At 38.7% G+C, this 26,688-nt stretch overlaps 1 protein-coding gene across 1 annotated transcript in view; it reads right to left on the bottom strand.

Annotated features, from left to right (window-relative positions):
• Nucleotides 1-26,688, bottom strand: part of MOXD1 (monooxygenase, DBH-like 1) — a gene marked incomplete at its 5' end in the record, with an annotated part of 38,753 nt that overhangs the window by 9,566 nt on the left and 2,499 nt on the right. The window contains 4 exons of the mRNA XM_009580910.1: nt 1,971-2,162; nt 3,600-3,766; nt 6,886-6,988; nt 9,278-9,457. Of these exons, the coding sequence (XP_009579205.1) occupies nt 1,971-2,162; nt 3,600-3,766; nt 6,886-6,988; nt 9,278-9,457 (642 nt within the window). The remainder of the gene's footprint in view (nt 1-1,970; nt 2,163-3,599; nt 3,767-6,885; nt 6,989-9,277; nt 9,458-26,688) is intronic.

Genomic DNA, 26,688 nt, shown 5'->3' with positions numbered 1-26,688 from the left:
TTTCCCTATCACCCATTGTATTAATCTTCCCTGAAAAAATCAGATCACCCTTCAAAGGTTGAGAATTTCTCCTCTCCTGCGGGCTGTCTCATGCCAGATCAATGCTAGCACTAACTGTACTCCGGGCTGCTGGAGAAGGTGCGTCAGCCTCGTGTCAGCCAAACGGAGACAGAGCCTTCTGCAGCAGCATGAACTGGTACAGCTTTGCTGCTCCCAGCGGGAGTATGCTGGTTTCCATTAGCGAGGTCTCTGGCTCTCGTGGTTTATGGACTGGCTAACTATCACTGAAAGCCTTCCTTCTGTGAGATGATTAGATCTTTTGCTTCCAAATTCAGAAGAGAGTGCTAGTTCGTGAAGAAAACAAATAACCTGGACTCCATGAGCTGAAAGAAGGATACACCCTTGGAAGAGTTGGCAGAAGGAGAGAATAACAAGAACTTCTATGAAAATTTTTAGTATTAATAATTAATTGATTAGACCGTAGTCCGAATTACACCAGAATGATGTATGTAAAGCTGTACTGGTATTTTTGCATAAGATGAAAACAATAAAAGGCATGAAAAATGCTCACTTCAGAGAAAGAATTCCTGCTTCTACTCGAGCTGTCTTTTTTAAGTTGCTGATACTATCAAATACCTCTTTTAGTCTTTCTGCTGTCTACCCCCTTTTGTTGTTGAATTTTAAGAGGCCTTTCTCTATAATCCGCATGGATTTTCCTAAAAATATTACAGGCTTTTTCTGCAAACCTGTCATCTTCTGCCAGCCCTCTTCCTAAACCCTTCAACACTTCTTTCCTGGAGGAGGTAACACCAGTTTGTCTTTGAAGTCCCAGTGGAGTACAAGCAGTTGGACTTGAAAGAGTAAATGCTGCACCTGAACATCCATGTTTTGCTGTAGAAATTAAATTAGAAAGTTAGCATTTTAGCTTCTTGCCTTTAAAGGACAAATATCAAAGTATCCCAGTGTGGGAGAAGAGACATAAGAGAGGAAGGGACTTGAAGAGAAGCCTGGAATTTTAAACCATGGGGCTCCTGACCATACTTGAAGTTCAGTCATTCCAAAGGTCTTTCCACCTCCCTTCCCTTCCTGGCTTCAATCATAAAAAAAATCCAGTTGTTTGATATTTTGCATCTGAACAATTCTATCAAGTAACGGGCTTGTTCACGTGCACCCGGGGAGGCACATCTCCAGCTGCTCTGCTGGTCAGATCTGAAGCACCCAACCTTTACAGCACTAAACTTTCTGTCCTCAGGCCAAAGCTTCAAAAATAGATGCCAGCTGGAAATAAAAAAAGGTTGAGTGAATAATTTTTAAATGAGTGAGCCAACCAAAAAAATGTAGACTCTTTTCGTGCAATACCTATGGATAGCTACAGCTTTATAATATAACTGTAGTTGGGATTTTTCTAAGATATATTACATTATTCTCACAAGGACAGCAGATAGAATTGCGTGATTTCTTCTTCCGAAGGATTTTGTTTACTCAGTGAAACCTCATGTGGAACATGAGCACAGGGTTTTACTCCCAACAACAAATAAAAATGTGAAACAAACAGAAGACTTGGCTGATTTGTAGACACATGTTTGCAAGGCTGGATACTTGCTGTGTGCAAATGCTCAGGATGTGCTACTTGGCTCCAGTGGCTCCGTAAAGCCACGCAGTGGTATTTCCATTCTTCAGCTGGCTGGATGCACAAAGATGGCACAACCAGGCACACGTGTCATTTTACAATCTGCTTTGTTCAAACATGTATAGCAGTAAAGTTCAAATCAAGTAGGTGTGGACACCAAACGCACCCAAAGAATAACTTGAATTGATGGGCCAAGCCAGTTCTGTAGTGTCTCCCGAGACACTGCAACTTTAATGCATTAGTCACTCTGCAATAAGTGGAAAATTAATCCTAAATGTGAGTAAATGTTAGGCACACGATCTCTTAAACACTTTCAGGGAAAGAATTGAGAGTGTTGTACCGGCAAGATGGTTCTTTCTTCTTTCAGATACTGAAACTCCTGGAAGTTGAAGTCAAACTCGTCATCATAAGCAAGCAGCTTCTGCTCCTCGCCGTTGTGGAAGTGGCGCATCCTGATTGCTCTGCCAGCAAGATGAGCATGAAGAAGTACCGCAAACACTTGAATCCCAGCAGGTCTCTCAGCACCTAGAGCCTGGCCAGGGGAAACCAACACCATCAGTGTGCCCAGATGCAGTGTAATGTAATGTAATGCAATGTACAAACAGAGTGAAAATATATTAATAAATGCATTTTACATTCCCTCAGTTTACAGCAAAATGCAGTCTGGAGCAGAAACAAATACGTATGTGAAATTAAGGTTTTATATACAAAAAAGTCTTGGTTGTTTTCTGTGATTTTTTTTTTGATAAAAACATGTTTTGACTCCTAATGCACACAATTTTTATGAAAATCAACTAGACTGCCAATAATTCTCAATAGATTAAGATTTTCAAGGGTATTATACTAAACCCTGCACATTATTTTGCTGCTATTGGCCAATACTGCTGAATGTGGATGTTTACTGTGAGAAAGAATTTCTATGCAGTTATGAATGATGTTACCATCAATATCCTGCCAAGAGAAGCACTTTAACTTAAGAAGTTGTTATTATAATATGTTCTATTTCCCATCTTCAAGTCAACTGGTAGTGAAATACTATACGTTCACCTACATCTGAGACTTTTTTCCAGGTCAAAAACATTTTAAAATTAACTTTTCCAAATTGACACAAATCTGACATCACTCCCATTCTAGCTGAGATCTACAGATCTGAACTTTTGGTATGCTAAACTTTGACTCTTGTTCAGAACCCAAGGTAGAAATAATCTGTTATCACAATATCTTTCAAGTACAGCCTTAAGGTCAGAAGCCTCACGGTAATAGATTACTCAAATGTTTTTAGGCTGCAAAATGCTATGACAATACACAACATTTAACACCACCAAGAACAAATCTAAATTCCATATCTAATTTGTCCTTCACTCCAAACCACATCATAACTAGCATTGCTTCAACCTTTCTCTATAAATGACAAAGTATATGAGAATCTCCTGTGATATATTAGTCACAGACTTTAGACAATGTTTCCATTGTAGAGATATTTAGATTATCCTAATGAAACCAAGCGTTTAATGAATGCATAATTTTGTACTTTGGGCAAAACCATTTCAGGTCTTCAGTTTCTGTGGCTGGTCTAAGAATACCTTTCGGGCTTTCACTTCACTATTAGGAGACTTTTGCACATGCACAGATCTTTATTAGTCTCTCTCAACATTTTTTCTGGGCTAGCTATTCCAGGCTATTTATAGCTTTGCCATGGAAAGCAATGTATGCTTATATATTGAAAACACAATTAAATCATCGCAAGCACTGTGTCATCCGGCATTACTCATATCAGTAAAGCAGCCTGAATACTGAGCACCCCAAATACCCAGATCAAAAAGATTCAATATTCTGGAGGGCAGCCTGTAGCAGATGCCTTTGCTCACATGTCTTTAACCGGTAACTATCAATCTTCCCAAGAAGTTAAAGAGGCTGTCCAAAACTATTTCTAAGAATGAAAACCAATGGATTCAGGCAGGAGACATACCTCTTCCAGACATTCCAGTGTGCAGTGACCCTCTGACACAAATTCAGGCATGCCCGGTGGGATATTGTGGAAGAGGCTGACCCAAAGACCGGCTTCAATAACCCCAGCATCGTATTTCCTTATAACTGGGGTATAAATTAGCCTCAGACCAGAGTTATCTATCAAGCCTGCAACAAAAGAACACAGTCAGCCATGGCTGTAAATCAGTATTTTAAAAAAAAATTTAAAATCCAATTGTTTCACATTTTTCAAGGCTTTCCCTAAGTTTTTTACATGAAAATCAAGAAATCAACCTCAGTAACCTGGAAATGAGTCAAACTATATGCAGGAAATAATAAAAAGGGGCAGCCCACAGGAGGGTTGTTAAACATGGTATGTTGATGTCTGTCGTGCTCAGATGCGAATGAAAAATACGTGCTGCCTGTAGCCCCTGTGTCCCTTCCATTAAGTTATCCAACATGGACCTCAGAGAAAAGAAGGTAGATCACAGGCAGAGCAAACAATACAAGGAAATAATAAGACCTCAAAAGGTGCCATGTATGATTTTCAAATGGAATATTTAAAGCAGAGGTTAAAGTTGTTGTGGGGTTTTTTTCTTTAAAATTTTTAAGCCATGTGTTGTCTTCTACTTGTGAATTTATCTATTCCTTCACCTTGACCCCTAGCATTAATTATATTCTTTCTTTGTTTTGGACTGCTTGTCATGTTACAGCATACCTCAGATGTCCAAATACATCCCTTTTGCAATCTCCCCAGTTAAGAGAGCATCAACTAAACTTATGAAAATTGGCTTCCTAAATCCCAAACTTGAAGATAATACCAGTACCTTGAGTAAAGTAGAAAAGAGGACTACATAGGATTTTAATACTGCACTCACTCAAGGACTTCTCTTGATTTCAAAAAGTAGTTTAAGGAACCAAAGCCTGATGTAAAAAGGTTGTGGTTTTTAAGAGTCAAAATGGTATGAATCTACTTCATTCATCTAAATGTTTAGCCATGTGAGTTTTTTTGTGTATCTAATTAGAATTTATGTTGCCTCTATCATCTAACTGCTTATAATTATTTCTCTTGTTTTAGCCATTTTTATTAGGAAAGCTACCAGCAAAAACCAAAGACTAATTTGTGTTGCACAAGCCCCACATTCTGTTAGCTCATTTCTTACTTTCTTCTTTGTCATCCATTTTCAAATTCCAGTTTTGAAAATTAAAAATGCAAAAAACCTACCCAGTATCTCAGAGAAGGTAAGAGGCTTCCTAGCGACCTATATCGGTCTTCTAAAAAACATAACAGACATAGCAGTGCCTGAAACCAAATTTTACAACAACATGAAACCAGCAGGCTATTTTAAGATGACAGAGGGGCAGAGCAGGGACTAAGTCACCCAGTCACTAAAATACCTAACAGAGAGTAATATATAATTATTAAGGAACAAAGGATATGAACTATGCATAGCCAATTAAGAGTGGTAATCAACTATGAGACATTCTGCAATATACTAATCATGACATTTCAGGTGATATATACTGTCCCACAATATCCCAATTTTCACATGTTTGGGAACCCATACTCATTCCCTTTCTGAAGCTATTTGTATAATCTCATCAACTTGAATTTGTCCTTTGAGGTATTTCCCCCTCAAGCTTGTTGCTAACATACAAATGCCAGAAATTTTTACAATATGTAAGAGTTTTTGATAAACAATCTCAAAAGAGGCCACCTTTCCAATTAAAAGTGAATGCTAAGGATTTCATAAACAGAAACATTCAAAACCAGCCAAGTTAGGAGCCATTCAAACATTTTTGAGTCTAACTAGGAGCCAACGCTTACTACCAATCTGAGTCCCTTAGGAAAACATTACCCCAGATCACAATGTGAGGGTAACAATGCAGCCTTTAACCGCAAGACCTAAGCTGGGAAAATGCAGATCCCGAAATGGGAGAATGAAGGTGACCCAGTGGCAGGCTGGGTGCTGTGTCAGGAGGACTTGTGTGCCCCACCCGAAGCAGTGGGAGCTCCCAGGTCTACTCCCTCCCACTCCTGGCATGATCTTATACCATGTATTTTGTCAGGGAGGGGAGAAACATGACCTGGATTACAGACACCCCGCTCTGCCTATGCTGTCTGAATTTTCCCAGGTCTTTGGAGGGACCCTGTGTTCACCTGAGACTGTCCCAACAAGGCAAAATTGTCCCCATTACTTAAAAAGGAAACGAAACATTATTGATCCCCAGTTTTTGTATGTGCCACTTGAACTAAAACAATGGTATCATACAGCACAGTCGATTACAATAAAATAGTGAATTTGGGGACATGACCAATTCGAAAACAGTTTTTCTGCATGCGACCTCTCAGGCTTTCAGGTAATATTTGATGGAAAAACATGCAACACCAAGGATGCAAATGAAGTTTACTGTATCCCATGCAAATGTGCATGCTGAAGGGCAAGAGTCCATCATTAAATAAAAGAGTTTTGAGATAGTTCATCTAGAACAACAGAAAGAGGGGGAATAACAGTAAGACAGAACACCATAACCCACACAGAGAATCTTATTTAAACACATGGGAGTGTAAAGAAAGGCCAGTACACTGCGCTGCACTGGGTTTTACTCAGTTCATATATAGCAATCACCAGAATATTCTCAGGTACAGTGGCTCAATAAACTTTTGTTTAAGAACAAAAAAGTATCTTTCCAAAAGTCGGCTTCAAAGTTCCCTAGATTTTCTGGGGCTCCCTGGTTTCTTCCTTTTGCTTCTTCTAAATATAAATTAATTTTAGAAAGAAGATTAAAAAACACCATTACAAGTGAAAAGTTTATCTTCTAAGATAAACTGCTTTTACCCAGTGAATGGTCTAGCAACCTGAGTCTAAACTTCACCTTCAGAAACTGCCCACAGTTCAGGTAGATGTCTTTAAAAAATGTTTAAAAAAAGTAATAAAAGGCTTATTCCGTGTGTTGCTGTCTCACAGTCTGGGTGCTGTGCTGCCCTCTCTCAGCCTCATTAGATTTCCCAGCAAAAGGAAGGGAGCGAGAGATAACATGGAGAATGTAGTGATAAAAGGAGATGTATTTGCCTGGTCCACAATTCTTGGTATATCAATCTCCGACTGACTTCAGGTTAAGCTTTTGAGTGCAGTGAGAAAAACACTGGGAATCATGAACTATTGAGCAGGGAAAAATAAGCCTTAGCTTTGTATTTGCTCTGTTTGCCATGCAATGCAAGGAGAAGCACTTGTGTCTAGACATTTTCCAATCTTGCATGTTTTAAAGAGTGTGAGAGTACAAACCTTCTGTGTATAATGGATTGTCATAATGTACCTCCATAAGAACGAACTGAGGGTCAGCTGCTGTGCCAATGGATAAGCCGACATGAGGAGGGTAGGTGAAGCCCTGGAAATCAACACACGCATACAGAGTTAAGGTATTTTTGCCATGGTTAAGAGTTAATTTCTTTTTATAAATACATCTACTTTTTTTTTTGCAATGATACAATCATATTAATGATAAAATTTACAAAGGTAACTTCTTTTAAAACTTTCTGAACATGGCATTGTGGCATAATGTATTTATTATATACTCAATACACTAAATAATTATGTCAATATAAAATAGTAGATCCTATGCTTGCTAGAGGATAGAGCCCTGAGCAAACTGGTCTGACTTCATTGCTGACCCTGCTTTGAGTAAGAGCCTGGATTAGAGACTTCCCGAGGTCTCTTCCAACCTGCATTATCCTGTGATCTTATGATTATTTATCCTGTATTTGTTGCTTGAGTGGAAAAGGAAAATTCCATTTTAAATGTATAAACATATCATCAACCAACAGTCTGGCAATAAAACTCTTATGAAAAAGTGAATTTACATTTAAAATGTTCCCTGTTTCTAAAAGCAGTAATTTCCAGAGAATACTGAAGCTGTACGTAATTAGATTGCTTTTTCTGCACAAATCACTGCATTCTAAATAAAATGATTTGAACAATAAAGATGACCTTCAGGGCTACATTTATATTAGCAAGCCATGCAGTGCAAAAGCTCTGTACAGTGCAACAGCTTGTGCTGGACCCACTGTCCCCAAACGATGCTCCTTTGGACAAGCTCTGGTCAGACCCCGTGCACTGAACCCCATTTATTGCTGGGAGGTGCTGGGTCCAGCACGTTCAGTTTAACTTCATCCCACAGGGGGCTGTGCAAGTTCTCAAACCACTCGTGGTGATAAACAGAGCTTGGTAAGTGGGGATAACCGGGAGATTTACTTCAGAAACTCACTCCTGATTCAGAACGAAATACCAGTATCTTCTAAGTGAACTCATTTACCATATCCACTTTTACAGGAATTAATCTGCATCATTTTAGAGTATATAGCTAATATTTTAATATGCAATTTGAGACTCTAACTTTCTGAAATGTGCAATTTGAGATCCCAACTTTCTTATGCTTGATGGACATTAATGAATTAATTGTAGTATATAGTAATAAATATTATCACCTCCATTCTGCATAAGGGTAAACTGAAGTAAGTGAAGTGAGTTCTCCAGTAAACTTGAATGTAATCCAGAGCTGCCAGGTTCCTCTCTACAGATCTTTAACAACGGGATCATCCTTGCAAAAGCCTCCATAGTGCTTGTCAAATGATAACTTATTTATATGAGTTTTTTATTTCACTTAGATTAAGAGAGTTGAAAGTACAAATACTAGGTCAGAGCATAGCTGATGGCAAAAATGCACAAAGCATACATCAGGGATGATGCTTATAGTGGATTAAACTTCTTTTGACTGGTCCTTGTAGCAGCTCTGGCTTCCTCACACTGCAGCACTTGAAGACAGTTTTGGATGGCAGGCTGGCAAATGAAGGCTCCAGAAACTATCGTCACCCCAGTCCCTCTCTGTGCCCACACCGTCGTCCATGTGGGCACACAGTCAATCAAGGCGATAAAGAAGGGGTGGGATTCTTTTAGCAGTGATGCTGCCTTATGTCAGCTGAAAGCATTAACTGCAGCCTAAATTAACATATGAAATAAGCTGAAAATACAGCCTGGGGTCAACATGGCATTAGACACTGTGTTTTCTGTAGCTATGCCCCGTTGCCATGAGCAAAGTGGTCCTTGTGCTGGCTCTGCATTGACACAGCATCACTCCTACACTGAAATGATGTCTCTTTGGGCTGGGTAGGTAACTTCAGAATGATATGCCTGAATGGGGCAACACTGTAACCAGGTCCTGGTGAGGCACAAAATGAATTAAATCCATGTCGAACTTCATTTGGAAAATCTTGCCTCCATGTCTTTTATGCAGTCACCTACAGAGACTTGCTTTTCCTTCTGTCATTCTCCACAGATAACAGATAGTGGTCATTGCTGGAGGCAGTGTGTTTCCATATCAGATGGGCCAAGCTGATATGGAGACAGACTTCCATGCTCCCAAGTCATCTTTCTTCCCCTAAGGCATCAGCTCTCTCTATACTATTTTCATTACTTTTAGCTTGTCACTCAGGTTGTTCCTTGCATTTCAAACTTAAGAGGCCAACAAGAAGTTGAGGACTTACTGGTGAGGCATTTAGGGATTGGGATTGTGTACCCTTAAAAACAGACAGATTAAGTAATCACAGGAAGAAGCTTCATTATGATACACACCCTCCTAAAGCCCCATTGATGAACCATGCTAGACAGACATTCATCCTACCTCTCCTCCAATGGCCCAAGCAAAAATGACCGTCTCACATGTAAGAAAAGAGTCTGGCATGTTGGGGTGGTAGCACTCATGCCCGTAGTCCAGCACACTGTCATTCAAATTGCTGCTGCACTGGTAGAGCAGGATATGGTGCACCAGATTCTCATGGCCTTTCTGGATCAATGGCTCAACCTGTCAATGTTAAAATGAAAAAGAAAAAGAAAGAAAACACATCTCAAGCATGACTATTTCAATCCAGGTATGCAGACAGAACTAAAAATTATATGGTGCATTTATTTTAAAAGAGGAGACTTGACGTTAGATTGTAGTTAGGTTGAGATGTTACTTCAGCACTCAGCAACCCCAAGCATTAAAAACGTCATTGCCCAAGTGCATCAACGGGGGGCAGGAAGAAAATTCACTGTCTTGATGAAACCTCTGTTGCCATCTGTCTTCTTCAACCTTCTCCCACTCCAGTCTTGCACTGTCACTTGTCTTTCTTCCTGCCCAATCTTGTTTAGCCACATTCCAGCATGAAGTGGGTATAAGCCAGCTGAAAGTCTGTTCAGCTAAACCTGATCGGTATCTGAACTACTCAGAACTTTTAATCCCTGTTTCTGCCTCTTTTGTACTATTTCTAGTACAAACTAGAGCTGCCCGTAGATTCTGTACATCTAGGGTGAGCCTGGAGGTATACCCCACATTCCGCAGCAGCTCAAGATGGACTTTCAAATTTTTTTGACATCTACAAGAAATTAAAATTATTTTACAATCTGCTTAGTTGTAAAGACTTTATTAACATGAAGTCATTCCTGAAAGGTCGAGTGCTGAAGCCTGTTTATGGCATTGATGAGCTGGAGGGCTCTCAGGGACGCCCGGGTGCCTCCAGTATAATTTGACCGCTGAACTTGAGGGTAGGCTGAAATTATTTCATTCCCACATAACAGTGTTCACTCTCTGGATGGATGATGTTAAATCATCTCTGTCAGAGATTACAATCCCAGGGCAAACACGAATACTTCTGAAAAAAATTATTTTGCTTTTCAGAAAGATCATACTCCACAAAATATCAGCATATAGAAAACAGTATTAAAAAGAAAGGAGTTTTTCCTTTGCTTTTGCTTTCAAAGATTGCATCCTGTTCTATCATATCTTACCTTCAAGTTGAATAAGATAAACATTAATGTTTTTACAAGAAAAGTAAAGCTTTGGCAATACAACTCTTAAGATGTAGGGTTCCATGCAGTATCACCTTTTAATATCAGGAAAGAGAAGGTATTTTAAACAGGCAAAAAATGTATATATATCCTAACTTTGCATCCATTTGCTTTGCAAGCACATAAACCCCAGCTACCAGAGGACCAGAACAGGGTAAGCAATAACAGTTTATTATATTATTAAAATATTGTCAGCACAATATTGTTCCCAGGAATTTATCTCTCTGCACTTTGTTCAAACCACTAAACCAATTACAAAAGAGGAAGGGCAGGAAGAAGCAACCAGAGCCTGTGCATATCAAGACCACCCTCATTGATATGAATCTGCAAAATACCATCGAAGTTGGGCTCTCGGGGAGTCCAGCTGCTGCTGAGTACCTACCTGCATGTCTGTCCAAGAAGTGCACAACCCAAACCCACCCACTTCACTGCACTTAGAAGTCAATGGAAGGATGCCAATTTGCACGGATGCACCAAAGTTTTGTTCTGATGGCAAGACTGAAATACTTCACAATAGATATTCTGTACTGTTCTCAGTAATCCCTATTTCAGTTAGTGTTACCATCATCATGAATTACTGTACTATGGAAGTAAAAGGTATTTTTGAAGGAGATAAGAGTCAGTTTTCCTATCAGGTAATAATTTATTCCCAGATATATCACTGACTGGCAAAGATTCAGAAATCCATTTCAGCTTAATGTTGCTTCTTCCCTCTGCTCCGTCATACACCCGCATATTTATCCAAATACTGCAGAACCAAAACACACTCATACCATGGCAGCTTATACATTAAATGGCAGTATATATCTCAAGAATTCAGAATCTCCACATAATGTATAGGTTAGTCAGGGAAATGGTTATGGGAATATTATCCCTGTATCTACCAAGAAAAAAAGAGTATTTTTGTCCCAACATGCGATAATTCTGCCTGCTGCCACAAGATCCCAGCACCTGCTGCGCTTACAATCGCTGCTTCAAAACCGGCTTCCCCTCAAAACAATGGGACATACCAAAATTAGAAACTCACATCCTGTCATCTCTTTCTTAGTGTCGGTTACCTAAACAGCAACAGCACTTCAGAAAGTAGGTTTGTTCAGCTTTCTTTACTGAAGAAAAGCAAAAAACCTAGAACAATCCCTTAAGGGATACATCTTGTAGGACAATTTATCTTCTTCAGATGCACAAAAAAATAATGAAAAGCAGCAGTGAAGTTACACTTTTTACACATTTTTATTACAACTTGTTTGCGCCACCTTTCTCTTTTTTTAAACAAATAGAGAAAAAAAGAAACTATTAGGAGTGGTCAAAAATCTATTAACAAAAATCTTAGGAAAATCTCATTGACCAAAAATTTCCCAGAAATGTATGGAAATATTTTAATAGCCAGCTCCTTAAGGATCACAACATCATTTCTGATTGAAATGAGAGAAGGAAGAGGGGCAGACCCCCTAGACATGTTGGGTTCCCTTTCTCTGATCAATGAATAGCTAACTATATTTACTTACTAGAATAACGTCAGCAGAAAAGAAAATTAAGAAATATGATTTAATTCTCTATTGTAGTGATTAACTGGAACAGGGATTTAAACGTGCCATTCTACATCCCAGGTGAGTGCTGCCCCAGTTACTCAGCCATGTTATTTTAGCTTATAGAGTAAGTCGGTTGTTTAAGCTGCCTGCCTCTTCCCCCCTCACTTTCCACAAAGAGCATCTGTACAGCTTAGTTTGCTCTAAGCTGAACAGAAATTCCAAAACCTGATTTTTTTTCCAAATAAACAAAATTCTTGTTTTCTGGCCAGCCTTACAAACAATGATGAACAATGGGGCCAAATTCAGCAAATCACTAATGCATTTAAATGCGCACATAAGTAGTCCCAGGTGTAAAATTAGTTGCTAGAGCAGGTATCTACAATTAAATATCTAGATCAGGGTGGCCTGGTTTCCAGAGTACTTGCAGCCCCAATGAATGATAACACAATTTCAAAGGGCTCATCTCCTACAAGCTTATTCCTATTTTAACAGCCCTTTATCAGCCTTGATCCTTAACTATAGGCATTCATTTTTAAAACATGGACTGTTTAATGCACACGTTAAAAGTTTCCAGTTATTTGAATTTTTTAAACATAAAGTTTTTTGCTTCTTTGATAGTCTTTAACCCCCAAATCACATCTGAAAGCTAAGCTAAGCTAAGGTCTACTTTTGCAGATCTCCAGTCACAATAATAGTAGACCAGCCCTGAAAAGTCACCATGCCATGACTGTCTTACTAATTTGTCTCGGGAAACAGAGAATACTTATGAAAAGATAATAATTTACTGTGGTAAATTAGGGCAAAGGAGTAAAATACAGAAAAAATGTGATAAAAATAGGCATAGTACATAACAGTCAATAAAGTCTGCAGATTTAAGTGAACAATTCATTTTTATTTGGATTCTTATTTATACATAGCCTTGTTTACTCTGTTCTCGTAGTGTAAGGGGACTCTCAAATGACACTTTCAGTCACCGATAACTTGAGTAATTTAGATGAGTTGCAGTGAAAATGCAAATCCGCCTTTCACTTTCAATAATTATGAGGAAACCTGTGACTTTGAAATGTAGTTCCTTCCTCTTTCCTTGCTAATTCCTACCCACCTCTTGTTAGACAAGGGAGTCAAGAAAGAGGCTGAAAGGAGACTGAAAGGTAACATGCATATAACTACCTGTTTTCCCCAATTTGCCTCATTCTTTGAGGCTCATCTGTGGCGCTTCTACTGTTGCTGACATGCAAGGAAGACAGCTGCCAGGGTTCATCTCTTTGCCATGTCGTGAATAAGCCTGCAGAGATACTGCACCACCGGGGCACCTCCGTGGCTTCTTCCCCTGAGGGAAAGTGCATTTTCTGCTTGACATTTCCTAACTGCCAGAGGCTCAGATAACAAAAGCCTTATATCCACCCTACATCAAAATGTCGAAAGCGTTTGGGACTGCAAAAAATAAGTGCATGCAACAAGACACAATTTCCCCTGCTTTTCATGAAAGCAGAAAGAAACTCCTGTTTTATTATTCATGATGACTTACTTTCTGCATCCTCTCTACCTTTCTTGAAAGCTTGGGCAAAAGATCTTTCTAACTGAGCACACTGACGTATATGAACCTACCCGACTCCCACTAAAAGAGATAAAAAATAATAGATGTACTATAATCCACCACCACATCAAATCAGGGTTTCCAAAGACGGAGGTATTTAAAATACACTGCATTCAAATGCAAAATGAAGACACTGCCTTCTGCAATTAAAGGTATGGGTTGCAGTTACGGTGTTGGGTTAGCATGACCTGTACTCGTCGGGCAGGTTGAGAGGTTTTATACAGCTCCTTTCATCGTATCTCTTCGCACTTCTCAAAATACTGACTTTCAAAGAATATAACAAACATTTTCAATTTATTATCAGGTTAGTTAATACAGATAAGACGTGTGCTTTCCACCTGTTAATTTAACAGAAGCTCTATTCTAGTCAACAGGCTGACATCATATGAACAAAGAAAATGCTTATATCTGCCAGTGCCAGGTTACTCAGCTTCAATTTTTCTTCCCGTCTTCTGTATTTCCTATTATCCCTTTACCTACTGCACAAACTGAATGCACCACATGTATTTGTTTCTTAAAAAAACAAGCCAAAATTATAACATAATAGAGCCTTGCATCTCAAGCTGCTGATAAGCAGGGTCAAGGTACTAATGTATAATGTATTAAACAGGATGAAAATGCGAACTGTTCAAATGGTCCAAGAAGTTAGATTCCCTACAAGGGAAAAATATCTCCAGAAACCTGGAAGTCTTTCCTGCTTATTCCTGTTTTTCTCCCTTTTTATTTGCTTTGCTTGCTTTGATGTTAACAGCTGTGGTTTGTTCTTCATGCTCGCTTGTATGAATGATGAAAGTTAGCAAACTATATCCATAGTCTTTCCATAGTGTCCAAATATAGCCCACTGAACTTCAGAAAAAAAAATGCTGAATTAATTTTTATATACGAAAATGGCAACAGGTTTTTCATCTTGTTGCAGCGATGCTTCTACACTGAAATATCAGTGAAAAATATGATTTTATTTTTTCCAGCTCAAAAGGTAGCTTCAACTTAATCTTACAGTTTAAAGACTTTATGGGATGGTATATTGCCATGTAAATGACTCTGAATAAGGCCACAGCCTCACACAATACCTTGTGTATGTAGCCGGTGGTGACACAGGGAAAAAACATTATTCTATAATCTCAAAATTGAGAGCAAAAATTTGACACAAGATTTTGCCCTGGCACTGCTGCATCTAAGAACGTTTCTAGCCTGTGGTTGGTTATTTTATTTATATGAGTTTGCCATGTCCCTGATTAACTCAGACCAAAAAGTGATGGTTGTGAAACTGAGTATTGGCTGAGTTTACCTGAGAGAATTTTTGTAGCAGAAGACTAAGTTATAGGGTCTCTGCTTTCTATACTCATCCCCAGGAAGAACTATTACCTTCTTACTGATTACTCTGGTCTTTGTACTTCTTTCACAAATGTGTACCATGTACATATATTGAAATATTTGCCTAACTTTTCTAAGTTCTTCAAAGGTAGACATGATGTCGTCTTATTAGGAATCATCAAGATTTTTTTCTGATTTTTTTTTGCTTTTCAAAAGTGCAGTTGTGGAATGAAAAAATATTTATCTAAAACATCTCTTTTAAGGTTTTAGATTTTTTCAGAAAGGCAAATGCTTAGAATACTTGGCTTAATAAAGTTGGGTCTTTTTCAGTAAAAACTCCACGTATTCCAGAAAAAAACTCAATAATAATATGGGTTTATTTTCATATAAATCTTCTGAAAGAAAAACACTAGTTGCTTTCTGCCTAACTTTGCTTCTCGCATACAACCCAGAGGTGTGCTGAGCAAAAACCCAAGAGCGGGAAATATGCCTCTGAGCTGGGGTAGATGTTTAAGTCCATGACTCCAGGGCAGACTAGGATTTTAACCCTAACAACTTAACAGCTATCTCATGTCAGGAGAAAAGCCTGCCTATGCCAGCGTCACGTCTGGGACACTAATCTGCTGCAGACTTTCAGCCCGGAGTTCAGGCATCCCGGGGTCAGGCAGGGACCACCCTCCCAGCGACCCCACCCCACCCTGCCTGTCAGAAAGCATTAAATTAATGCCACAGAATAGTTAGGGCTGAAAGAGATACCTCCAACGCTCAGCTAGCTGCAGTCTAGCATGGACTAGCTGCCATAATGTTTCCTGAGATCAGCCGTATCAGTTGCATATACACAGCCCATTTCTGGTTTTCTCACTGTACAATCCAGATCCTAAATTCAGTCTTCATTACTAACCAAGCCCTTTAAATTGCTCTCTGTCCCAAGTGCTTCCGAATTTATACTGTGCTGCGTACTTAGAAAGGTGTACATTTTGGTGAGTGAATTGCAGGAGGCAGAGCTAAGCCACTGTTTCTGGTTCACTGATAGTCATCTATGTAAATCAGGGAGCATTACTGCTTAACTTCAATTGTCTTTCAAACACAAAACTGTTCATCCAAATTATTTTCATACACATGTTTCAAATCTTCCAGTTGGAGGAAAATGTAACTTGTGTAGTTAGTGATATGTCTTGCTTCTCATATTTTAATACAAAAGAGATGGAGAGGAGAAAAAGGTCCAGGCAACAGCAATCATCCCCACCCCCAACCTCATAATGTGATTAGGTAAGGTTTCCTTGGAGGATGGAAATTTTCCATACCAAAAATAGAGGTTCCATACAACTTAAGGCATTTAAATTTGCATGATTCGTCCTTAATATGTGTGGAGGGCTTTTTTTCCAAAGCAAGATTCAAATACAGGACATAATCCCAAGTTGAAATAACAGTGCTGACTTGCTTATTTATTTATTTAAGCTATATTGTTGGCATTTGGGTTTAACTGGTTTTGGATATACTTTAAAATGCAGAACAAAAATTCTAACATCACCGTGGAGAAGAAGTCCTTACCACATGAATGGAAAACCTTATTCAAAGGACAGATATTTCCTGTTCTTGGTGTAAAGAAGAAAGGATTTGTTTACTTAATGACTGTATTGTTTGATGAAGGCTCTTATTAAAGTTTTATTAGTATACCACATTAAGAAGTAATTACCACACCTCCGTTTTAAGCTGCAGAATTTTTATTGGAAACGAATATGTACTTTCAGCTAAAAGTTACTGTTGCTGTGCTGTTAGCTTGGAGAGGAGTCTGCATCTCTAAATTCACACCAATTCTTCTGTCCCCACATACTACTGCTAATGACTACACTGTATGTCCAGAATTTCCATAGGTCAGTGTGCAGAACAACTTAAATATCTTGATTAGGAAAGAGGAATCAAACAACAAAATAACCAGTAAAACCAAACATTTAAAAATGAGAACTAGAGGTGGGTTTAGGGCTTCTTGTTCTCTCTGCCATCACGTCCATTCCTAAGTTCTTATTCCTAATTAATCTCCTGGAACTCCCCCACTCATAAAGAGTTTCAGACTTTAAAGACATGCAGTAATTTAGACTAAATCCAAAAGAATTATACCTCAAAGAAATATTCATAAAACATTGTTTCTGCCTGAGGTATGTCTGAAGATTTAAGATAAGGCATTTAGTAATAGTTAAAAAGTATAACCCTGAGGAGCATCTGATAAAAAGCTCAGGTCAAGAAAAAACATGTTTCATTCGGTTACGCTTCCTGGCAATACCCTCATTGCACTCCTAAGCAGCAGAAACACTGGCAGAGTGGTTGTGGTATTCGGTATGGACATAGACTCTCAGCACAGTTGACACACACCAAGCAGAATTAATCGGCAATTAATCAGCAACATCTTTACTTTCTTGTGAAAACAACATAATAATAAAGTAATATGTAACCAAATATGTTTCAGATCTAAAGCCAAAATGGGTAGTCTATAAAGAGTTTATATTTATTCAAGAGGAACATATAATTTGAATAGTATAAATAATAAAGTTAACGAAGGTACTTCCTTTTGTTCATGAAATCACCATTCAAGCACAGCGATGTCTATCTATTTCTTTGCGATGGCAATGGAAGAGGTTTTAATTCTATTGTACAACTGCAAAATGTTTCCTTCGATCATGTAGCTTAATAACACCATACTTTTTCTCCTCCTGCTTGGGAGTCAACGTACAGCTTTTCCCAAAGACAGGGCATGTGAGAATTTACAGTGTGTCCATTTCTTGTTTTACACATACTGGGGTGTACTGTTAGGAAACGTGTTTTCTGACAAGGAAATGCTGACTTCTGTGAAGGACTATCAAAAGGGAACACACACGAGAAAGACCTTAGGCATTCAGATACTGAGCTTCTACAGGAGTCACCAACCTGGACGCTCTGGCACCTAAAGTTTGCTGAAGGGAAAACATGGGGTAAAATAAGCACAAGGCTCATGATTTTGACATGACACAGCCTCCTGAGTCAGCAGAACAAATCTTGGGAACTATTGCTCATAACCCTCTAAAAATTTATATTTGCAGGGTTAACATACAAACATGAGATGGCTTACAAAATAAGTGCGGTTAGGTAATGCCTACATTAATACTATGATTTCCACATTTTCTCACCCCAAGCCAGATCCTGGTACCCTTGTGTAGGGCTCCAAGACCCCTCAATGGCACCCATGAAGTCACACAACAAGGGCCCTTTTCAGATAACATGGTTCTTTTGAAGTGACTTGAGAATAATATATTAAAATTAGACTGTATTAATTCTCTAGAAACCAAGACTGTAATTGGCACTTCATAAAACAGAAAGACACTGTTTCAGTCCAAGCAACTTAAGAAACCGTAATGGAAAGGTCACTGAAATGAGGGGATGGAGAAAGGAGACGGAAGTGCATTAGTTTGCAGTTTATAGTAATTTGTTTAGACGCTTACTTTTTCTCTGGTTAGGGTGTTTTGGATTTAAGGGGGGGGTTTTGAGTATTTTACTTAGATCCAAGTTGTAAATTATTTTCATACCAGGTAAAACTTCACCTCAATCTTGGTGCAAAAAGAAGCTATTCACCATCTACCTCTGGTTCAGTTGTCATCATGTGATTTTGATGTCACGTATGCTATGTGTGGATGTGGTGAAGTGGTATTGTCTGATTATTGTCTGTCTATTTTTCCACTGTTATTAATGTTCTTTCTTTCTATTTTACCCCTGGGAGTCAATGAATCTATGCTCTGGACAAAGCTGCATTGCAAGTGGAATCAGAGATGGAGAGGGTATCATAACATTATTCTCTGAAAACCAACCCCAGTAGCTAATGCTGGCGTTGCAGAGGGAGAGGTTGGTGCTGAAGAGAAACACTTTAAACAGTTAGATCGGAAATGAATTTTTTTCTCCATTTAAATGACATTGGAGCAATTAAATGTGGCCCTATAGAAAATTTACTTAAGATGCTGTACTATGTGACTTATCTGAATTAGAAAGTTGATCTTCAGAAGTAATGCCAAGATGCTAGTAGGACCAAGGGAGATCTGTTCTGTGATCCATCTAGAATCACACTGTGCAAGTCCCACCAAGTCAGATTTTACTACCTATGAACCTGCTGTTCTGGTATTTGCACAGAAGATGCTTTATAATTGCTCATCTAAGGCCCAGTTCTACTCTGAAATATTTTATTGCCTGCTATGATAAGAAGTGTTGAATGGTTGGCTGCAGACAACTCCTAGACACAATTTGCTTGTCTTTTCAGTGCACTGCCTAGTCACAGGCTTACTTTAAAACCACACACAAAGCTAAGGATGAGGAAGAAGAAACAAAGACATGGTACAAGACAAAACGGGGTTAATCAATAGCAATCCCCTCCTGAAGATCACCCCACAGATCATCTCAGAATTGGGAGGTGAAACTCAGAGAGCTTCACAAAAATTGTACTCTCCCTTCTCCATGCTCACCGTTGGTCATATTTTAAATTAAGGCTTCTGTCATCTAACACTTGTATGCAACTAGAAATTACATAACTTCTAACTTTCAATTAACCAGAAAATCACATGAAATACATATTTTCCAACCACGTGCTGGCATAGTCAATACACTGCCATAATGGATGGATGTTGTTTAATTAAAAAAAAGAAAAATCAAAGAAACTGGATTAAATTAACTAGATGTTCAAGTTTGCTGATGACAGAAATTAAGTAGATTATTTTTGCATACCAAATATGGAATAAATAATGCAGCAATAGCTGCATAGTTTAAGTATTCTTATTTTAAAGACGTACAAGTGAAATGAAAGAAGTCTACTGCAAAACAAGAATATGTTCCACTAAGAAATATGAAATTTGATGTAACAGTAAAATCTGTGGTCATATGTAGTTTCATCTTTGATCACAGAATGAAATAATATATGAAATAATTTACATATGAAATAATTTAGCAGAATATGAGAGAAGACAGTATTTCTGTTATTTCCTGAGACAGTTGCTTGGGAAACTGAACATCCAGTCAGTTCAGCTGGATGATTCTTTAACACTGCAAAGCCTAATGGGCCAATTCAGGCTTGCACTGAAGAGACAGCCCTCCAGATCAAAGGGCGGAGAGCTTGCAAGCTCTGCAGCGTAGGATGATCGTTTGGTCTGCAACCTAATTTACCGAAGCTGAAATGGCTTTGCAGGGGAATGTACAGGAAAATACAGAACATTTGTTTATGTCAGGCTGCATGATGCAATTTGCTAGAGTTATCACATTTAGCAAAACGTGAAAGTTCAAGCCAGAGAACAACAAGCAGTTACTGTCTGGTATCACTCAAGTTAAAAATCAGTGCCCTCATTTAGGTCCTGAAGGCTGCCCTTCTGGCTTTCAATCAATCAGTCTCTTAAACTGGAGTCCCTTTGTATTTTCACACTGGGGTCTGTGGTATTACCAAAGCATTCCACTGTCAAAAAGCAGAGTTACCCTTGGCAACAAGTTTTTTTTGGAGGTTTTACTTCCTTATCAGAGATTGCTCTGAAACTGAACATGAAGATTAACTAGCAGCTGCTGGTGTGCTCTAATAAAGGCCTTTCTTTAATTGAAAAGAGGCTCCCTTTTCTAAGGGAGTTCAACAGTGAAAAACTTTGGTGCTTATATAAAAATGTCCAATGTAACACTTTTCAGTTAATGCTAAATAATTAAGTTTTTTAAGTAAATAATTAAGTTTTTTCTGGTGATATGCTTGGCCTGTTTTCACTAGTCACATCCTAAGCTCAGTGCCAAAAAATTACATAGGGTTATAGTTGAGAAAAATCCATTTTTCCTAAAGGCAAATTTAAAATAAAAAGGTTTATTTTGCAATTTTTGCTCCTATCACAATCTCTTCTGTCCCCTGACCATTTTGGTGGGACACGTGTCCCCTAATTCATCCATCTGAGAGCTACATATCTAATACAGGCTGGTTATCTGGGTTCTGTCTTCAGTCAATGAATGGAGAGAGAGACTGAGTCACCATCCCTGGAAGTATTTAAAAGATGTGTAGATGAGGCGCTTAGGGACATGGTTTAGTGGTCATGGTGGTGGGGAGTTGATGGTTGGACTTGATGATCTTAGAAGTCTTTTCCAACCTTAATGATTCTATGATTCTATACAGGGGATATTTGAGCTCATGCATTTCAGACACCTCCTCTAGGATGATACAAATGGCTATTTTTGCCACTGTAAGGTCATTTAAGCAGCTGGCTCAGACCTGTAGATAAGTCAAGTTGGACAAGAGGAAGCCCATCTTCGTGGTTCGAAATTTACTGTCTTTAATATGTTGCCTGAGTTTAATTTAGTATGCATGAGGTGTACCTAAGAGATACTGAATTTTGACCACATAGTCTAATCCCCAGCATGGGGCTTCTTCCCCATTTCAGCAGCACTAAACCTGCTCACTCCATTCTCATAAGCAGGTTCAAATTATGCACACAAAAGGAGTGCTTTATACAGGCATCCAAACGTTTAAAAGCTTACAAAATGCAATCTACTATCCTCCTTTCCAACATCAAATGCCCTCTAAAACTGGGCATCCCATTTAAAAAGTTCTTTTACAGAATTTGTAGTATTTTATGCTATTGGGCACAGCCGCATCGCAGCCTTTCTGCCAGTATTTCTCTGAAAATATTTCTCTGAAATACCACTTTCAGAAAAACCCGTAAGGTTTGGAACTGTACGAAAATGAGCAATTCTTAGAGAAAAGACATGTAGATACAGCTAAATGACCCTACTACCCAACTGATTTTGTTATTTTACATAAACTGTTTTTCCTACTCCTAATAGTGAAATTCAATGTCAGACATGTTTTTGTCTATGGGATTATTAATACTGAAGCCCAGGGAACTACTTTCCCTGAGGAGAACACAGTATATTTCAAAGAAATTAAGAAAATAAAGAGGGAAAATTTACAAAGTGTTGAAACTAGCATAGACATGCTATACACTGAAGCTGAAAAGCTTCACGCAAATCGATTATGGCACGTCTGGCACATAGAATATACATACCATTCCTTCACCAGTAAATACTGTAAATTTTCAGAAGTCTACACAGAGCATTAAACAATTTGTCAGGTGTAGTGGGAGACCACAGGTATAGAGAATTCACAGGAAATCTAGAGGCAGTAGAGGAAATACTGTGTCTTAAGGGTTTTTAATTGCGGTGGAAAAAACAGCGGAGCACATGGGAGACCTACGGTTAATGCAAAGCCAAACTAATGAATCTTTAGCAGATGCAGTTACATTAATAAGCAATACAATTAAATTAGACAAATGGAAGACATGGAGTATTGAAACCTCAGCTAAAGACAGTAACAAAAAAAAGCTGTATCTGTAGAACCACAAGTAGAAAGAGCAGTAAAAACAAGCTTTGAGCATACAGCAAAAGCTGTATTTACCGAAATACTGGGAAGTATTTCTCATGAATGTGAAACAATTTTTCACTTTCATGCTGCTGGTAAACATCTGCATGATGCCAGCTCATGGTAAGAAAAAAATAAGTTCAGCAAATAGGCAGAAAAAAACAACCATAAACAATTAGTCTTACAAACTGTCAGAGAGGGACGTGTCAGCACACATATCCACGCACATTGAAAATCATAAAAATCAGACATCTCGATGGTACAAGAGTGAAAGGATCTGAGTGTGCTGTCATTGAACAACTGTTTTTTGAAACCGAAAGAGCAATAAGAAAGAGACTTTAAAAACGGGCAATTTACAAGAGGGAGGGTGCTGCAGAGACTCCCTGTTTCAGTGCGTGCTCCTCTGGGCAAGCACCTCTCGCTCTGCAAGCCCCGGCTCCCAGCCCTGGCGCAGCAGTGACTCTGCCTGCAAGGGCTCTCCACACCCAAGGAGCTGCCCTCAGCGTGGCTTCAGCAGGGAGACAGAAACCTTTTCATGCAGAGGTCGGTGCATGGACATGCCTGTGTGTCTGCTCTACCAGAGGGTCCCTCCCTCCCTCTGAGAGGACCTGCCGGAGTGGAGGGTCCTTCCCCAGGTGCAGTCGGTAAAACGTCAGGATTCTTCAGGGATGCATTTAAGAGGCACATTCAGGACCAGTCAGAATAAAGATATTTACAGAGAACTGCAAAAATCCTAGCAAGAAATAACCTTAAACCCATCTCCAGAAAGTCTGGGCTAATAAGTGGAATGCTTTTTTCCTAAGAAAGCTGCTTCTGAGAAAGCTCCAGGCTAACTTCCATATGTGAGAAAAGTAAAAATCCCTGTAGGGTACTAAGCCTGAGGCACATACCACAGCCTGAAGCTCAAAGCAGTAAAACAGGCCTATGCACATGTAGCTGCGGGAGGATTTTGCAGCCAGGGGCAACGATGTGCGCTCTCCCATGTGAAGAGCAGGCAGGGCCCACTGCTCCAGGACCACTGCAGAGCCATCCTGCAAACAGCTGACTTGAAGAAAGAGGGTTGCCTGCAATTACCTCCAAGCAATCTCCTTCATCTGTTCCATATATTGTTATTTTCTAAATTGACCTATTACCCTGATAATTGGTTCTGCTAACAAAAAACACATGGGAGGGAAAAACCTGTAGAAGTTTAACAAATTTTCAAGCAACCACCGCTCAGCCAGGTAGGCAGCTTGAAGCTGAGGATTGATGTACTCCATCAGAGTCACAAAACCAGCTCAGTGCCTGGTGTTGGTTGTAATCTGGATAACTCTTATCACTATTATGGTCAGCTATTGAGAAATCATCTTATTTTGTTTTCTTTCTTAGCAGGCATAATGTTATTATGAGTTATTTCTCCGGGAGTTCCCAGAGGCATCAGCGAAGATCTCGTAACAGAAAGCATTGTAGAGACATGTAGGAAGACACAATCTCTTCCCTAGGGAAGAAGTTGCAAGAGATATGAAACAAAGGAAGATTAAACAGAGAAGTCCTAACCCTGGCTGGGTGCCCCGTTATCGCAGTGAAGCTCTGTTCTCCATCGGTAAATGCAGCATAAGGAGAAATTACTTATGCATGTCCTTATTCTACCTATGAGATGAACACAAGATTACAGTTTTATCTCTTGCACAATTTACATGTCATGTAGTGCAGCTTGATCAAGAACAGTCAATGAAAATACGCTGTTTCTCATTACCTGAAGTTCTTGGAAACTAGCATGAATATTATGTAAAGAGAAAGAAAAGACGTAAGATCTGACATAATTTACCTTCGACTGATTTTGAGATCTCTTATGTTAGTTATTTCTTTACCTTATGCTAACAGAAGAACTCAGACCTTCCAATCGTTACCCAAACAAGCCCTTTGATTCACTGCAAATCAACAGCTTGCTTATGTAAGCAATCAGGTGGAGAACCGTGCCTAAGCTACCCAGAAGGCAAAGGCAGTATATTGGGACATCTGCAAAACAGCTTCTCATCATCCAGGGAGTCATTCAGTTTGAGGGATGTTTTCTTCATGAGAAAAAAAAGCACAAAGGAGGAGAAGGGTGTGGTCCTGACATCTACACTATCCAGCATCAGAAATGTTTTATTTGTACGAGCACAGGTCTGGTCCCATGGACCATCGGCCCATTTCCATCTGGAGGACTTACGTTGTGCTCCTGGCAAGGAGCACACCCTCCTGTTGAGTTTCACCTAAAGGGATTCAATTCACAAGCTCCACAACTGCTCCATGGCAGTAACCATGCTGAAGTAAGCAAGAATATCTTGAAGATTCGCTTCAAAAGCATGCTTCTCATCCAAAATAAGACGCTACCGCAGATGCACCCTAAGACCAAGTGTTATCACTTACCCAGCTGTTGCACCACTAGATTGTATTTATGAAACATATTTGTAAATGGTTTGAATATGTTCTGCCTGACAGCATATAGGTACTCCTTTTTAAAATAATGCATGGTCAATGGAAGTTAAAAAATCCTTTTTAATTTGGAATCTGAATTCAGAATCTGGCATTCATTAACCAGAGATGATTAAATGTCTTGGCCTCTACCTTTAATGATAGGTCTAATTTTTTCTCAGACAGTTTCCTTCATTAAAATATTGTGCTTTCCTGATTAAACTGATATTTTAAAAAAGACATTATTATAAAACGCTCAGAGCAATTTTCAAGAAGAAAGAAATGACAGAACAGCTGAACAGTATCAAAAATATTCTTATTGTGGCTGTTGCACCTACTTGAGACTCCAGATCATCAGCAGATTTACACATTCATACAGCTAAGGGCACACTTCCATGGTGTTGGTGGCACACATTGCCCAACAAGAGCTGAACTGCACTTCAGTGCTCCCACAAAATCATACAGGAGGACAGAAATGGCCAAAGTCAGCTCAAATGTACATTACTTAAGTAGACTGAATTATACCTGAGACAAATTTGTACCATTTTCTAAACTTTTTTCTGTCTGTAAAAATGAGATGTGTAGGTTTGTATGAAAATGGTGCTACTGAAGAAATCCAGAATCAACATCTACGTAAGTATTTAACTAACACAGACAGTTTGATCTGGCCAAATAATTAATCTGTCCTCCCTTTGTGAAACTCAATCTTTGTTTGCATAGCTAATAGCATCCTGAGTAGCCGTAAGCCTCATCCATTGTGCATCAGTAGGCTTTAGGAAATGTTTAATCACTTTGCAAGAGTGCATAGATACAATTCCACAACAACCCTCTGTGTGTCATCTACAAAAGTCACGTATATGAAAATATAAGTTGTGCCCCTGAAAAGAAATGCTAAGGAAGTGTTCCTATATAATTATTCTCTCTTTCTGTAATCGTTTTGCTCTCTCTAAGCATTTTTTAAACGGCAAGATGAAATCTGTTTGCTTTTCTGAAGGTGGAAAACCGCTGAGGATTCTACTCTAATTTTTAACTTTATAAAAAACCAAATAAATTGCTGATTTCAAAACATGATTTTAAAAATTATAATATTCTTTATACATCATCATAAAAATAAAGAATATAAAACTATTCTGAAAAATTAGTCAATGTATTTCTGAGCTAAAATCATGTTTTAGTCTCAACCAACAACATTTTTTTTTAAAAATTAATAACCATACGTGCAGTCAGGCAAAGCATTTAAAAATAAATTCAGAAAATATAAATAATAAATAGTTCCAGAGAACTTTTTAGCAGAACAGCATGTATCTACAACTTCCACCAAACTTAACAGGGAAAGCATGATTCTGATACGAACATTTTGAAGCGCTCTCATTTGAAAGCAGAAAGCTAGAAATCCTGACATATATACTATATTACAAGCAAATTCTGCTTTTCATACAGATCTGTGAAAGTAGCAGTCACAAATGTCAAATGTGATTAAAGATCAAGTACCTGAAGGCAGAAATTTGGACCTTGCAATTCTTCATTCTGATAAAGTGCGGAAACCCACAATATTTCGGAATAACTATAGGTATTTCTCAGACATACACTGGAGATCATGTTAAGTTCTCTGAGTTAATTTTAAATTTCAGTCTTTCTGAATGCATTGGAGAAATATGACTGACAATAATCCAAAAAATGGAATAGAATTGTACACTTGAAAGCATTGATGTGTACAAAGAAAGATAAAAATGAGGTCAGAGCTATCTCACTTTGCTATCTTAAGCAGCCTAGAACAATTATAGGTTGCTCTTTTAGGAGGTCTTCAGTATATTCCTTCTGGGAAGGAATGCGAGAACCATCTTTCCCCCAAAACTCTTAAGCTTTCAGTTCCAAACTGAAAGAAATGTTAGAAAATGTGTTATAGGAAAAATTGTTTATGCATGTGGGTTTTGAAATCA

The sequence above is a fragment of the Fulmarus glacialis genome, unplaced genomic scaffold (assembly GCF_000690835.1).
Source record: "Fulmarus glacialis isolate BGI_N327 unplaced genomic scaffold, ASM69083v1 scaffold43710, whole genome shotgun sequence".
In the NCBI taxonomy this organism is placed as follows: Eukaryota; Metazoa; Chordata; class Aves; order Procellariiformes; family Procellariidae; genus Fulmarus; species Fulmarus glacialis.
The sequence above is the reverse complement of the archived record's forward strand: the minus strand, read 5'-3'. Positions and strand labels throughout refer to the sequence as shown.